At 34.3% G+C, this 16613-nt stretch overlaps 1 protein-coding gene across 4 annotated transcripts in view; it reads left to right on the top strand.

Moving 5' to 3' along the window:
* The window catches only part of dnc (phosphodiesterase dunce), a 189635-nt gene extending 173260 nt beyond the window's left edge, over positions 1 to 16375 (top strand). For all 4 annotated transcript variants that reach the window (XM_017611149.1, XM_017611150.1, XM_017611151.1 and 1 more), the window contains 7 exons: positions 121 to 214; positions 7763 to 8079; positions 8183 to 8447; positions 8955 to 9069; positions 11298 to 11460; positions 12879 to 13247; positions 13543 to 16375. In XM_017611149.1, coding sequence (XP_017466638.1) covers positions 121 to 214; positions 7763 to 8079; positions 8183 to 8447; positions 8955 to 9069; positions 11298 to 11460; positions 12879 to 13247; positions 13543 to 13698 — 1479 coding nt within the window. In that variant the 3' untranslated portion in view covers positions 13699 to 16375. The remainder of the gene's footprint in view (positions 1 to 120; positions 215 to 7762; positions 8080 to 8182; positions 8448 to 8954; positions 9070 to 11297; positions 11461 to 12878; positions 13248 to 13542) is intronic.
* Positions 16376 to 16613: the final 238 nt, after the last annotated feature.

The raw sequence follows: 16613 nt of genomic DNA, 5'->3' as shown, positions 1-16613 counted from the left end.
AAGTGAGGTTAAGTTACTGACAACACCTTGTTATTATTACACCATGACATCAACTAATCACCGCACCAAACATGCCATCGCCTCTAATAATCTTCACTTCTTCTTTTCCCCCACCCACAGTTCAAGCGTATGCTCAATAAAGAATTATCACACTTCAGCGAGTCGAGCAGATCTGGCAATCAAATATCAGAATATATTTGTTCAACATTTTTGGGTAAGTACCTAATTCGAATGCAAAACTTTTTTAGCTTGAAAGTTTTTATATTCCTTGCATAAGCGTTAGAAAAAATTAAGAAATATTTTTGGTTATAAAATCAAAGCATTTCCGGTACATCACAAAATTTCTATGCTTATTATGCTATGTTAGAACCTAAAGTTTGATTGCTGAACATCAAAAGTTATGCTAAAGGGCTTAATGTGTGTGTATGTATATACATATGTAAATACTCAGAAGGTTTGAACGCTTTCGGGTGCTTAATAGAGGCATCAGTTTTTATGAGAGCGAACTTTTAACTGCTTCAACGTGCATACATATATACACTGGCTCACAGCCAAAATGAAGGACGCCAAAAATTTTTTTTTGTTAATCTTCACAAAATTAATCTTCACAAAATTGTTCATGTAAAATTATTTTCGATATTTTTCTTTAAAAATATGTTTCATATTACCACAAAAACCACAAAAATCAAAATGGCAAACTTTGTACAAAAACTAGAAAAATTCAGCAAAATTACCATTAATTTTCATGAAAATTTACAACCTTTTGATCGGTTTTTTTAGAAATAGTTCGGGTACCGCTGATTTTTGACAACAAGTCGGATTTAAAAGTTGAAAATTTTCACATAAAAATTAATGGCAATTTTTATAAATTTTCTTAGTTTTTGTGCAAAATTGGAATTTTGGTTTTTATGGTTTCAGTTGTAATACATATGAACTATATTTTTATAGGAAAAAAATAAAATAAATTATTTAACATGAAAACCTTTGTGAATATTAACAAAACATAAGTTTTTTTGGGGCGCATCATTTTGGCTGTGAGCAACTCTAAAGTACAGGGTATATTCTTTATGACTTCAAGGCGAATCGAGAACAAGAAAATCGGTAATCTTTTCCTACATGGCATACATAAAGAAGGAGCGCAAAGAGTATACTTGTATTACATAATTCTTTTCTAATATTTTAGTCTCTGTATTAATTTCAGATGTATGCATATGTATGCATTGCTTATAGCCCTATTCAACTCTAGCATTCTTCTTAATGTTCTGCATACACTTAGCTCATTTTTCTGTTGTCTTTACCAAAAAATCTGAAGACAGAGTGAATCACCTTACCACTGCCTTAAAGAGATCGGTGTTAGTCAGAAAGAATAAATTTAAGTTAGATGAGGAGTTCCGAAAGAAGAAACGTACACCAAGCCTTCCACCACTGTTTAAAGCTTTAACCCGTTCTTGAAAAAGTGCATTTGTTCTGTTTCCAGCTGTTTCCCCCCACCCACGTACTTACACCTTTCGGCTCCATTGGCGATGTAGAAGTAGTGTTATCAGCCGCAAAGTCATAGCTTCCAATAATAGCTTTCACAGTACATGCTGCAGCAACTTTTTTTTTTTGTATTACGTATGAAAATTCTTTTCAAATAATTACAAGTGTGTTGCAATATCCTATTGTACACAATACTATCTATTGTATTTGCGCGCAGAAATCAAATGCCGACCGCATGTATGTAAAACGCGCCCACTCAAGTGCCCAATGCAGTGAACGCCACTGTTGGCGGCTGAGGCGCAATTCATAAACTGCATTTAGGAAAAAGAAAAATTAATCACAAATAAGTAGGTACATGTGTATGTATGTGTGCACGTACAAAATTTATATGGGATCTAAAGTGCCCACAAACCAACCACTCACGGTGATTTATAGCGTGTTGCTAAAGCTTTAGTTACTCAATCATTGCAAACAATCCAAGAGGCTAGGTAAGTAAAAATAGCAATAAAAATGTAATAAAATCTCACTTAATTCTTTCGAGAGATTCAATTCTATACGCTTTGGCTTTCCGTGTTTTTTGTTCGCTTAATACATACAAACGTGCACACATACATATGCACTAGTACTCATTTTTCTTACTTTTCTGCAACGAGTTAAATTTTCTGCGCGCTATGAGTTATTTTTAATTTAAATTTTAAATTAAGTCTAGTTGGTAAACGTGAACATACAAACGTATAACTACGAGTATTCAAAGTCAGCAGCGTTCAAGCGTGCACTTGGCGAATGGATTAACTACTTGTACATTTGTATATATGCAGTGACATGCCTGCGGAGGGCGGAACTAGGGGAGAATTATAAAAATTATGACATTGAGGTGTAGCTGAAGAAGTGTTGGAAAGATTTTTCAATATAGGCAAATATGGGCATCAATTTTTATATCTAAAATGAAAGCATATATATATTTATTTATCTAAAATTTACATTCAAAAATTTTTTTTCGTGCGAAACATTTTTTTTGGGGTTCTTTGAGAAAATATTAGACACGTATTTCTTTTTTATTTCACCAATATAAAAAATTTTTCAATAAAATAACTGATTAAAAATAGTTGCAACTAAAAAAAAAAATCATTAGTACTTTTCGTTTATAAAAAATAGGTCGAAAAAATTCAATGTATTTCTCATTGGAAAGCTAAGAAAAAAAACTTTAGGTCGGCTAGTCATTTTTATAATGAAATACTTTTATTCGTATACGCAAATGTTTAGAGGTATTTTATTCGAGCGTGAACATTTTGAAAATTCATAATTCCAAAATTTTTTATATTGTGTCGAAATATAAAAAAAACGTTTCTAATATTTTGCCTCAAAGAACATAGAAAAAATGTTTCGCACGAAAAAATTGTTCGAACGTAAATTTTGAATGGAATGACCCATATTGATTAAAAATAAAATTTATGTTTCTCATTAATTACTCCCCCAAAATTTTACTCTGAATACGCCCCTGCTACTAGTCGCGCTTGTCTGCTAGTCAGCCTAGTGAGTACTGCCTTTACTATTCAGACGTTTAAATGAATTGGTGAATGTAAAAACTTGTATGTATGTATGTCAATAGCGAAGGCGAGAAAGTGCTGCGAGAGCAATCACTGAGCCCTTAGAAAAGTGAATACGCCAGTCGGTCAATGTCAGCAGTAGCTGTTGCTAAGGGTAACTATATTAAACTTTTTCATACAGCGTGATAGCTGTTGCATACATTGAGGCGTGCAAACCAATTTAGCGCAGAATTTCAAATTTTCGCTTACCAAATGCAAAGAAGCGAAGGAAAATAAAGTGATGATAAAACTTTTTGCTGCAAAAGCTATGACATGGCCGTATTGATAGTAGCGGAGTGGAGGAAATTGAAGTCTCATAATGATAATAGAGAAAGGCAACCAGTGCTTAGTTCGGAAATTAGCTCAAAAGATACTTGATTTGACAAGAAGTCTGACTAAGTTCTTTTCGTCAGAACTACAAATAATTTTAAACACAAAATTTTATTTAGAATATAAACAGTACTGCTTGGCTGCGTACCGGGGTATGAGGGTTATGAAAGCAATAAGAAAAAAACACGGTGCTACCAGTGTTTTACATTTTCCGAAAGCCTTTTGTGGGATGGCCCAAGCACACGCAAGAGGAGAGGTATTGTAATATTTATTTTATCAAATTGATATCCATATTGCAATATTCAATTTATCTCATCAATTAAATTTAATTAAAATTTTCAAACAGGTGGCATGTATAGAAAAGCTTTGTCAACCACCCAAAGCAGCCCTTCAAAGTCTGTTCAGTGAAAAGAAAGAAAACAATATGATGTTTAAATGAAAACGAAGAAAAATCAAAAATAAGTGGCAAACTCATGCTAGATTTCCACTGAGCATTATATGACAAAAATTTCAATGACAAAATTTTACACCAAAAATACCTTTTCTGGAAATAGTCTTTATGCTCGTTTCCATATGAAATTTTCTTAAATTTTTTGTCATTTCACTTCCTCATGGAAATTCGACATAGACTGGGAGTAGCACCAAAATCAGAAAAGTGCGCTGTCATTTAAAGGCAGACGCATCTATGTGAACAGAGTCACCTTAAGTTTATGGTAAATGTTTCTTTGTTTAAACATGACAGGAAGAGGGTGGGATTGATGAAATTTTTTCTTCTTGTTTTGAGCCAGAGTGGGTTGAAAAAGTGCATGATAAATGGTAGCAAGATGACAGATAAGCTCTCAAAACCAGACTATACCCGCAGCTCACAGGATGTGCGATTTCATTTACTAACTATGCAGCATCCTTTAAAAGCATGTTTTCCTAATTGTGCAATAGCTGTCACTTTCTTTAGATTTTCAATTTAATATATGTATTTAGAAACATAATTGCCTCAAATAAAATTGATGCCGGAACATAATGCTTAATATCTAATACTTTTGAACAAGGGTAGAAAAGTTTACTGCTCTTTTGAGTAACTTTTTTCTTAAAACGGAGGCAACCGCGCACCACTCCGTTTCCGTAACCAACACTTCGAACAACTTGAAATAAAAATGTATTTTACATTAAGGTCTGAGGATGAGAAGAAAAAATTAAGAAGGCTAAGTACAGCAAATGAATACAAAAAAAAAATTATATTGGCGAGCAGATTTAAAATTTGCAAAACTTCTTTCAAAAAAAGGCACCAAATAAACAGCAAAATCTAAGCACGTAAAAGGTGCACAACCAAATTTGAATGCTTAAAAAGTTTTTATTGCGCGCACACAACAAACAACCGGCTGGCTGGTGACCCGCACACGCACCGCCACTAGCCGGAACCACAACAACAAGGCCGGATAATCAACTTGCTTTTGGTCGATAGAAAGGTGAAAAAGAAAGCAAAAAAAAAATAAGAAAATGCCAACTTTTGTAACAGGTGTTTCTCATACAGTCAAGCTAATGTCACCGAAAAGCTGCTGCTGCATGGCAAATACCATTANAGCCGGAACCACAACAACAAGGCCGGATAATCAACTTGCTTTTGGTCGATGGGTGAAAGAGAAAGCAAAAAATATAAGAAAACGCCAACTTTTGTAACAGGTGTTTCCCATACAGTGAAGCTAATGTCACCGAAAAGCTGCTGCTGCTTGGCAAATATCATTCTGCTGCTAACAAGAAGATAATGCGCGATCAAGTGGAAGAGTGCAAAAACACAGTGCTTAAAGCGCACGTAATTATGTTTGAGTGGATTTGGGGATGAATGGCGGATGAATGACCAAGATAAATGGAATGACATGAGGGATACAAAGGGCAGCCGTGAACAATAAATTTTTGAAGTATTGGAACAATGGGCCTGTATGGGTGAGGCATGTACACATGCTTGCAACGTCCTAAGTTGCACCTTTTTCTTGAATTTTTGAACAACTATGGACATTATTAGAGCCATAAAAGCGGATTCATCGTTTTAGTTCAAAACTTTTCTACCATATAGTTGTTGTTGCGTTTCTCTCACAGAGAGAGAAATATTTATTTGTCTTTTTCTTAATATTTGTCTGTGGCTTAGTCTCAATCACAAACCTCTGGGTAGCAGATTTCAATAATTTACTTCCAATATTATTGATGGCGATAATATAGAGAGGGAAAATGGATGAACTTCCGTTGCATCGCCAGTGTCACGCAATTTCCGCAGCGATTTTTTAACGCACTACCTCCGCCAAAGAAGTTTGGTCCTACCAACTGGGAGTACGAAGAAGAACTCTTAAATATCTCCTTCCGTAAAGGAAAACAGTGCGTATAAGTAATATTTTGGCAATCTTACTCGGAGCGAAAAAAATTATTTATTACAGCAAGCCTCCCGCAATATTTGTCTCGAAAAAACATAAAAGAATGGGCTTTACCTAACCTAATCCATATCAAATCCACAGTGAGCTCTTCAGAGCGTAATCTACAAATGTAAAGGACTCAACATGAAGGGGAATATGCAATGAGAGTCTCGCTCGATATTTCTGGAGCCTTCAGCAATGCCTCTACAGAGACTCTGTTGAAGGATATTTATTCTATCGACGTTAATCCAGTCATTCATGGTTGTAGTAGTAGTTCGAACATCTTTTCAATTGCTGAACAAAATGGCTGAAATGGGTAATCGGTGATTTCCAGGAAGGCAAACCACGACATCTCACAAGGCTTGTTGATATTGCATCTCAAGTGAGTGGTAGACAAACTAAACGAACTGCATATGCAAACGGCCTTGCCTGATTAAACAGCCATAGAACTTTTCACAAAAAAGTACGAAATTCGTATTTGGCATACCCTATTATTAGGATATACTAAATTTACCCCCGAACGAAATATTTCGCTTTTATATTAGAGAATAAATTGGAGCATAGATTTAATGCGGAGGAAAGAGTTAAGAAAGCTTCCAATGCACGCCATGTACGGCAAACACTTGTACACACATACACTCTGACAGAGCAGATTGGCGCTCCTCGTACTGAAAGCTTTGAAAGTTGCCTCAAAGCTGGTGTGGGACTGCCTTCTGCTTTCAATATTCATGGTACCCAGTAGCGGCGTTTATTTACTTCAATTTGGGACCGGAATACAGTCAAGTTGTGATAAATATAGTGAGGGAGTACTAACAATTTGATAAAGGAAAAAACGTTCATTACCATAAGGATCTGAATGATTGCGCTTACTAACTCTTGACCACACTAGAGTAAGTAACCTAGCCATACGCTAATACCTTTGTCTCACACTGTCCATAAAGCCTTGATTTCTGCACCCATAGTGTACTGTATAGTGTGTAAATAATAGCGAAAAATCATTAAATGCAAACAAAAACAAGTAATTTTTAAGCAAAATACAAAACCGACTTCAATTCTCATATAAAAATTTAAGATTATGGTTAATTTCTTATTAGTATGTGACTACCCTTGAGGTACCACCTTTCCGATGAAAATAGAATTATCAAAATCGGTTAACGTGGTCCAAAGTTATGCGCTAACATACAAAAAAAAAATTATTCCGACGAACTTAAAACCTCCTCTTTTTTTTGAAGTCGGGTTAAAAGTAGTATTAAAGACTTCAGAAATATTGTCTAACAAATCTTTACAACCTTTTCACTTTGCTGTTTTCCTCCTTCCCAGACATTTCTGCGCTAAATATTTTAAAAATTTCTGAGATTTGCTGTACTTGTGTATTTATGTACATCGGTATATATGTGTGGGCAAAGTGGGTTTAAAAGGCAGTCAAAGTGGAATTTCATTGCGATTTAAAATATGTTACTCAAATAATTTTATCAACCGCCGAACAAACAAGCAAGCTGGGGGTTGATAAATATATGCCTGTATGTATGCATATACATATGTCAAGGGTTCTAAGAGTTGACTTTTAAAAGTTACTTGACATTCCTGGCGGGGAGAAGAAAGCACTTACCTACAGGTACAAAGCGCTTTCATACATACACACATAAGGCTGTATTGGCATGGCAATAAAGATACATAAAGTGGTTTATGGAATTAAATTTTCTTAGAAAGGAAAGGATTAAGTGGGTTGGAAGCAGAATTTAATATGTCATATATACACACATGCGAGTAAAAAAAGTGTTTTGAAGCTTTAACTCTGCAAATCCATTCGTCCATCCTTTCATAGTGTTCCCTGATAATAAAAACAATTACAAAACAAAATTTAAATAATATGTATCTATGGCTTTTAAAAATCTCAAAGTAGTTAAGTAAATGTACACAAATATTCTCATAATCCTAATTAAATCTCCGGCTCTTTTCACTATTCAGACAAACAACAAGAGTTGGATTTACCCTCGATGCGCGGCGACGACAACCCCGACCAACTTAGCATGCTTACCCAGCATCAGCGTTGCCGTTCGCCACGTGGTCCGCCCATGTCACAAATATCGGGCGTGAAACGACCACTCTCCCATACGAACTCATTCACCGGCGAACGACTGCCCACATTCGGTGTGGAAACGGTGCACGAGAATGCGCTCGGCACACTGCTCGGCGACATCGATACGTGGGGCATTGACATATTCAAGCTTGGCGATCTGAGTGCCAATCGTCCGCTCACCTGTGTGGCATACACCATATTTCAGGTAGGCTCAAACAATTGCGGTGATTGTAATTTTTAACTACTTATAAATAATCACTTTCTTTTTGTTTTCTTTGTTTCTCAAATTTTGATTGCAAACAAAACAGAGTAGGGAATTACTGACCAGTCTTATGATACCACCGAAAACTTTTATTAATTTTATGACTACTCTGGAGGATCATTATGTTAAAGACAATCCGTTTCACAATTCACTGCATGCGGCCGATGTGACACAAAGTACAAATGTACTGCTCAATACACCAGCGCTGGAGGGCGTATTCACATCGTTAGAAGTGGGCGGAGCATTGTTTGCTGCTTGTATACACGATGTTGATCATCCTGGTTTAACAAATCAATTTTTAGTTAATTCAAGTGAGTGCAAAAATCGTTGATTACTCTCTAACAATATTTAATAAGGTGGTCCTTAAAATATCAACATCGAAATTTTGTTCTACATATCAACCCCAAAAGAATCCACGAAAATTGGAAAATTTTGAAAAAATTTTTTAATGGTCGCTACCAAGGTTTGAAAAAATTTAATTTTTTAATAGCAGAAATTCTACAAAATTTCCACTTCAAATCTGATTTAAATTAATTAACTCGCTGAGTTATAGCTGGCAAATATAAGAATTTCGTAAAATTTTGAAATTTAAAAAACAAAACCAATTAGTTCACACCCTAGTAGCGATCCCTAAAATTTTCTTTAAATTTTTAAATTTTCGTGGATGTCTTTTTTTAGTGTTTGGAACAAAATAGAGGAATACCTCATGTTGATGATATTTTAAGAACCGCCCTTGAATTGAGCTTGACTTAAATCAGTTGTTTTGTGTTTATTTGATCTTCAAGTAGAGTGAATTATTTGTTTATTTATTTTTCTAGGTTCCGAATTAGCCTTAATGTATAATGACGAATCTGTTTTGGAAAATCATCATTTAGCAGTTGCCTTTAAATTATTACAAAATCAAGGATGTGATATATTCTGTAATATGCAAAAGTGAGTATTATGAAATCATAGCTTTTACTTCGGCATAGAACTTTAGCGCAGGTATTACGATAATACAACTAGCCTGCAAGCTTGGATTAAGAGGGCGTGTACGTACCCAACTTTGGACTCGAAGGTATAGTTCGCTGTGTGTGTGTCCCAAGAGCACGCACATTCCATTCCTTCAAATTGAGAAAAGAAATAATAACCTGCTTAAACCTGTTGCTAGTTAAATTGAAAAGGTCCTATCGTTTCACTTGTATCCATTATCTCTGTCAGAATGCTAAAGAAGTGTGGCCCAGCTGTTTGGTTCGACTGCTCGGCTGGAAATTGACACAGGAAGTGGTCAGTTGATTTTTTCTCATTCTCACTACGGTAGCGACTGGAGAGAGAACTCGTTGATATTCACAATCGGTGCAGTAAAGTTCAGTGACCTGCATTGACGTCGGTGAGAACTTTTAGGTTTCAGAAGGTCTTATATCGCTTTACCCTCTAACCACCGACATAATGACCCTCAGAATTCACATTAATCTCGTTTGTTCAAGTTTTCTGATATGATCTCTAAACAATAGTTTTGTGGAGGTGTCCGCTGCGTTTATTAGCGTCTCAGAGTTATAAGGCCAATCTCTTCAGCTGCCTCTTTTTGCTCCATAATACTGGTTTGGTCGGAAACTCAAAACAGAAGACGTTCAGATCGGCCAGTAATGCCCCCTAATCGCCAATTTTACCACTTTGGAATCTATTGTTGTCAGAGTCACTTGACTATGAATCAAGAGTGTGGCTTTTTCGGTTGAAAATATGGTAATTAGTAGAAGGCTAGCTGCTTCTTTATAGCATAAGCCTCCGCTTGGAAGACGTTGTATCATTTTGCGGACGATAAGACCTAACTTATCTGCAAGTCTTGTGGATAGCGTTTGGCGCCGATTTCTTTCTCAATTTTTGAACCAGTAGTGAAGATGAATATGCCATCATTCGCAACTGGTAGTCTTACTGGTCCCATTATTTTCTGGTTTTAAATCGGATGAACTCAGGTGTCCATGAGTTTAAGTCCCAAACCATTGCAATGTTGTCAGTTTTAGCTTCTTAGTAATTTTAGTTTTCAATAAACCGGTCGGGGTTCCGAAATTTGTTGGTTTCTGCCTTTTGGCTTTCCTAATGCGGAGGAAAATTAAAATTCAGAAAAAGAATCAGAATCAGAATCATTCTTTATTTTAAGTATATAAATATACAAAAAATAACAAGGTAACAGCACTAGCTCAATACCACCGGCTGAAACTTCAGAAAAAGAATAAAGAACTTTTCAACGTAATGTTTCCAACGCGAATTGCCGAAATATACATACTTTATCATGACTCCGCTGCAGCTAAGCCGGCAGCATTTGCCACCTTCTTTGTGATGGAAGCTGGTTAAAAGTGGCTTTGTTGACCTGATTTTTCTGCGGGTTTAGACTTTCGTCTGTTCACGTACTTCCTGTGAAAACAGCTGGGCAGTAATTGTCCACCAAGCATGATATTCAACTCTCTAACTATGTAATTTATATTCAGGTGACATTAGAGTCCATAGTGTAGCTGTCTGGAAAGTATAGATAAAGCATCGTCCTCTGTGTCCTACCAGCCCCGACCGAGCAATTCCCTTCTAAATTGTTGTTTACTTGTCTTTGCACCAAGGACTTCATGCTGGAGCGATTTTAGTGAGGTTTGCAGTGATACACTGCATTGGTCACAATAAGCAGCTCCCAATTTCGAAAAGTGTTTCTCCCTTGGGAAAGACGAAGGAGTGTCTTGTTTCTTCTCAATAATATTTCAGAGAAATAATTGCGATTTTGGTTTGTCTGTTACCTTCTGTATTTAGCACGGTAATGTTGCGTTTGCTTCTCCATCCAGTTATTGTAAATTCACCTAACAGAGCTCCATGGCAGATCAGTTACGGGTCTTTGGTAGATGAATCCCGGGGTAGGCTGTTTACTGGCAAGGTTCATGCAGTGACTATGAGACCACCATGCCCGGTACTCAAATGAGGTAAAACAGGATCGAGAATGCTATGATTATTACTTAATAGTTGAAAGCATATCTACGCCGGCTTTTGTGTGAATTCGTACGCTTCCGAAGTGGGGACCCCGGCTTTAGATAAGCGGCGATTACTCCTATCCAAGAAGCGAAAATCGAATCTTTCTCGACTACAAAATAGCTTTTAAAATAAAAATAAATCCTAAAAAACAATTTTGCACTCATTTCTTGCAGGAAACAACGCCAAACATTAAGGAAGATGGTTATCGATATTGTTCTATCAACGGACATGTCTAAACACATGAGCCTACTGGCCGATTTAAAGACTATGGTCGAGACGAAGAAGGTCGCCGGTTCCGGTGTGCTATTGCTGGACAACTACACCGATCGTATACAGGTAACAAAAAAAAGCGATCTTTTTACCCTAAAAAGACCAGAGTGAGCAGGTTAGTCTTTTAGAGGCTAGATTTAACGTAGTCACAGAACTTTAGAGGTCTGACTTCGTGGCTTTTTTAGACCTTTTTTACTTAAAATATTCAGAAGAAAACTTGGATTGGAGCTAATAAAAATAAGTAGCTATACTAAATATTTTTCCTTAATATCAGGCACCGTAACAGTTACAACTTTTATTAAAAAAATCGCTCTTTAACAGTTATTTTTTTAACTTTATTTGGGTGCTCCTTAAATAACCGTTATTTCTGACATTTATTTTTTAAATCCAAAATAACAATTATTTTTGATTTTTATCTAGATAATCTGCAAAAAACAGTTATTTTTGATTTTTAAATTATGGGTCTTAGAAAGTCATAAATAAAAATCAGTCACTGACCTTTATTTTTCAAATCATACTTATAAAAGTCATTTGTAATAAACTTCTGTTTCCCAACACCTTCTTAACTGCGAAAAATGTTAATGACTTTTATACGAATGATTTAAAAAAAACAGTCGGTGATTGATTTATATTGATGACTTTTAAAAAAGAAAGTCACTGACTGATTTTTATTGACGACTTTTATAAATAGATTTGCAATTATTATGCAAAAATTTTAAAAAATAACAGTTATTTTTGAGTTTTACATTCTAAATCCAAAATAACAATTATTTTCGATTTTTATATTATATGTCTTAGATTACAGTTATTTTGCATAAAAATTGCAAATAAAAATTTATTTTTAAATTTGAGCTTAATATGTCACAAACTACTGTTTATTTATTGTTCAACGTTGTGACAGTACGAAGTATCTATCATTTTTCGAGAAAATACTATCTTAGGTTTTAAAAAAATAATAATACTAAAATATTTAGTTCAACTATATTTTTTTCTACAATTTCATTTTTTGGCGTACTACTATGTAGTGTACTCTGATGTAGAAGATATTCATGTTGCTATTCCCAAAAATTTTCCGTTTTTCGTATCTTAAACTGAACTGCACTGAATTAATGTAGCCGTTACTAGTCTGATATTTGTCCTTCCTTGGGAAAGATTTTACAATTTATTTAAATAAGAGCTTTTAAGAAATTAATATTCTGATTTCTTTTTAAATTTATTTTTCTCATGGTATAACTTTTGCTGACAGTTTTTCAAAACCAATTTAGATTCGCTTTTTGTAATGAAAATGAAAAAGAGTAGTACCCATATACGCAATACTTACAATAGTAGTAGAGGAGCATAACACTCCTGCTCTAACCAAGTTCTGAGCATCGTCCAACCATAACATTTTCCCCTTAGGTCCCCAGAATATGACTAGCGTATTTACAACTACTCTTATTGTTACGAGTATTACAACTACATAAGTTTCTTCATATTTCTTTTAGGTGCTCGAAAATCTGGTACATTGTGCCGATTTGAGTAATCCAACTAAACCGTTGCCATTGTACAAACGCTGGGTCAGCCTACTAATGGAGGAGTTCTTTTTGCAGGGCGATAAAGAACGTGAATCGGGCATGGATATTAGTCCCATGTGCGATCGTCATAATTCAACAATCGAAAAATCGCAGGTCGGATTTATCGATTATATTGTGCATCCATTGTGGGAGACATGGGCCGATCTGGTGCATCCAGACGCACAGGATATACTTGATACGCTTGAAGAGAATAGAGACTATTATCAGAGCATGATACCACCATCACCACCACCATCGACGGCTGACGATCAACCCTCCGACGATAAGATACGATTTCAAGTGAGTTGCTGAGACAAAATGTAGAAATGAAAATAAATCCAAAAAGACACTAACACAATTGGCTGCAGATAAAAAAAAAAACAGTAGTGCGTCTCTCATCACTAAACAATTTTGTGCGATTAGCAGCCGAGAAAAGAGAAAAACAATTTAGATAGAAGTAAAGAAAGCATTTAAATAATATTAAAAAATTCATAGAAATTTTAAACAAAAAATTATAATTGTTCCGCTCTTACTTGGCTGAAAATCGCAACAAATGCAATTTAACTGTATTAACTTCTCCAACTCTGCATTTCAGGTGACACTTGAAGAATCCGATCAAGAGAATTTAGCCGAACTGGAAGAATGTGATGAAAGTGAACACAATAAGACGGAAGTAGCTGAGACGACGACGGCCATGGGAGAGCATAAACCGTCGGGGAGTGAAAATCAAAGTCATCACGGTGGAATGTGACGGAGAGTAGCGGGACTATGTAAGAAAATCACCGAAAAGGCGCAAAATTTTTTGCTAATACGTTAGTTGCAACAACAACTACAAACAGCTAGTGAAATAAACAAGAACAACAACAACTAAAATGCCAAAAAAACTACAACAAAAAAAAATCAAAAAAATAATAATTTACAAAAATGCAATTTTTTTGCAACAAAAAAATAAATATTCAAAAAACTCACTCAACAAAATAAAAACAAAATAAAATAGAAGAAAAGAATGTTAACACTAAGGACAAAATGTTTAAGGAACGCATGGAAGAATGATGAAGAAATTATACATATACAATATATAGAAATTTCATGGTGGCATAACCAAGACAAAGAAGAAGAATAGTTAGAAGAAGAAGAAAAACAAAAACAAACAAAAAACAGATATGTAAAAGTAAAAAGCAAACAGTCTAATAAGAAGAAGGAAAGGAAAGCATAATTTTACTTTAAACCTGAAAAATTGCCAAGAAAACATAAAAAGGAAAGAAACACACACACACACACGCATACATACATATGTACATACATAAATACAAACAAATTCAGCACAAATGTATAACAACCAATGAAACTACCACAAAGACAGGCATGCATGCATACTTACAGATACAAACATAAACCTAAATATTTTTTTAACTAATTTTTTAAGTTGAAAAATCCATTGCAGCAGAATTTATTTCATTCATTTACAATCAATCAAGCCGAACATCTCAATTGCAGTATAGACAAAATGGCAGCAACTTTCGTGCAGATATAACAGGCACATGCCATTATAGCGACGGCAGACAAAACAATTAAACTACATAAATGTAATAAACAACAACAAAAAGACGAAACGCAAGGTTGTAATAGAAAACTTAAATTTTTTTCATGCTAAAAATGGAAAATTGTAAAACGTAGTGACGACTGGAAGCAGCCCTAATAGCAAGACTCTCCAACAAAACGCTTACCTTGTTTGACCTTCAATTTCGAATCCTTAAAACGCAACTACGCTCAATAGTAACATACAAATGTAGAGAGAATTAACAACAAAATGATTGCACAATAATATTGAAAAGAAAAAATGGCTGAAGTTTGGCAAAAATTTGACTTGACTACAAAAATAAATGCTGACTACATACATACATACGTATTTTCAAATGACTTGACGCAAGCCTAAATAATTTCGGCAATATTATAAACTTAACGATAGATTTAAATGCGTAAAAATGAACGATTTGTTTAAAAAAAAAAAAAACTATTTTATGCTGCTCAATAAGTTTTGAATGAATGAAAAGCTGCGTTGCGAAAGGATTACGACATCGAGAGACGTGAAACAAAAAATTCAAATACACTTTTATAAAATAAATTTGATAAACAATTTTTACTTCTATTTTTTTAAGATTGCATTTTAGAAAATTTAAAACTATTATTTATTAAATTTATGAAATCTCTATACATATACTACCTACATTGTGGTTTGCATGTACACAATTGTTATTAGTAAGTTTTAAAATTGTAAAATTCAATTCTTTTTTGTACCAATTATATTTATTTTAACACGTTGAAATAATGGAAAATAGAAATTGCAAATTGAAACATGAAACATGAAAGAAAAAATCATGAAATACAGTATACTGAGAAAACAATCTATATGTACTCCTTTTTTAAGTACTGACAATGTAGAAAAATTTTAAAATTTTCAAGACAAAAATGCAAGCAAGCTAAGTGCGTTGGCTTTGTAAAATCAAAACAAATTTAAAAAAGGCAAAGGTTCTTAAAATACTACAAATTTTTGAAACTTTGTTGAGTCTATAAATACTTCCTAAAAGCCTTCGTTAAGTAATTTTCTTTATGGAAAAATCGCTTTTCTTCCATGCTGGCTTAGCACTTCTGTTGATAAAATACGCCTGCACATTTTAAGCTTTGCATTTGTAATGTATAGCTTTTGTAGAATTTTCAAACGCGGTTGTACATTACATGTTAAGAAAAAAAAAACAATGACAAGAGTTTTTTAAAATCGGACTTTTTTTTGCACTATTAAAGCTCAGGGCCGTTCAATTCTCAAAGTTTTAATAACTATAACTGATATCAACAAGTTTAAACTCAGTTTTAAAATTATAAACCTCAAAAGCTCTTTTGTAAATTAAAAGCTTTTCGAAAAAATTTAATAATCCCTTTTTGAAAGCGGAAAATTTTCGCACTATTAAAATGACCGCCTCTGAATTTTTAAGGTTTTTAAAATGGTAATAAGTTTCACATAATTTAAGCTTAATTTTGAGCTTTTATAGAGTTTTCAGAATTATAAAAGGATTGCGGTGACTGTTAAGCTAGTCTTTGTTGAAGTTAGTTAAATGTGAAGTCTGTGTAAAACTCCAAATCCCTCCTCTTTGTATGACAACATCAAGGTGCACACCACAAATCGGAGGAAAAGTTGGGAAAAGTATTGGCAATGGATGTATGTATGCGCCGAATATTTATTTGTTTTAATTAAAATTCAAAGTCCGAAAAGCTGTTTCGTAGCTCGAAAGTTTTCAAAAAATGGTAAAATATACATATTAGTTTTTGAAAAGCCTTCCTATATGTAATTTTAAGTCATTTAAACTTCAGAAATTACTTGCTTGTATTATTAAAGCTCCCAAAAAGTTTAATGCTAAAAAAATGCCAGAAGATTTCCCTTTTGTAAGCACAGGTTTTGAGAAAATGTCTGGCCTACACATAAAATGGAGAGCTTTTATTCTGCGCAAGTTCAATCTTTAAAAAACTTCAAAATGCCTCTCCTGCGGTATAAGGTTTGGCTGTGGCTGTTATATAGAAAGTGCATCACTGATAATTGCATAGACCAGTTTTAGCCAGCGAAAGCTTTTATTTTATGCCAGTCTTATGGAAATTATACAGGTACTTTTAAGA

The sequence above is a fragment of the Rhagoletis zephyria genome, unplaced genomic scaffold (genome assembly GCF_001687245.7).
Source record: "Rhagoletis zephyria isolate East Lansing unplaced genomic scaffold, Rhagoletis_zephyria_1.1 Rzeph_scaffold_00375, whole genome shotgun sequence".
Classification (NCBI taxonomy): domain Eukaryota; kingdom Metazoa; phylum Arthropoda; class Insecta; order Diptera; family Tephritidae; genus Rhagoletis; species Rhagoletis zephyria.
This window is presented reverse-complemented; position numbering and strand designations above follow the sequence as displayed.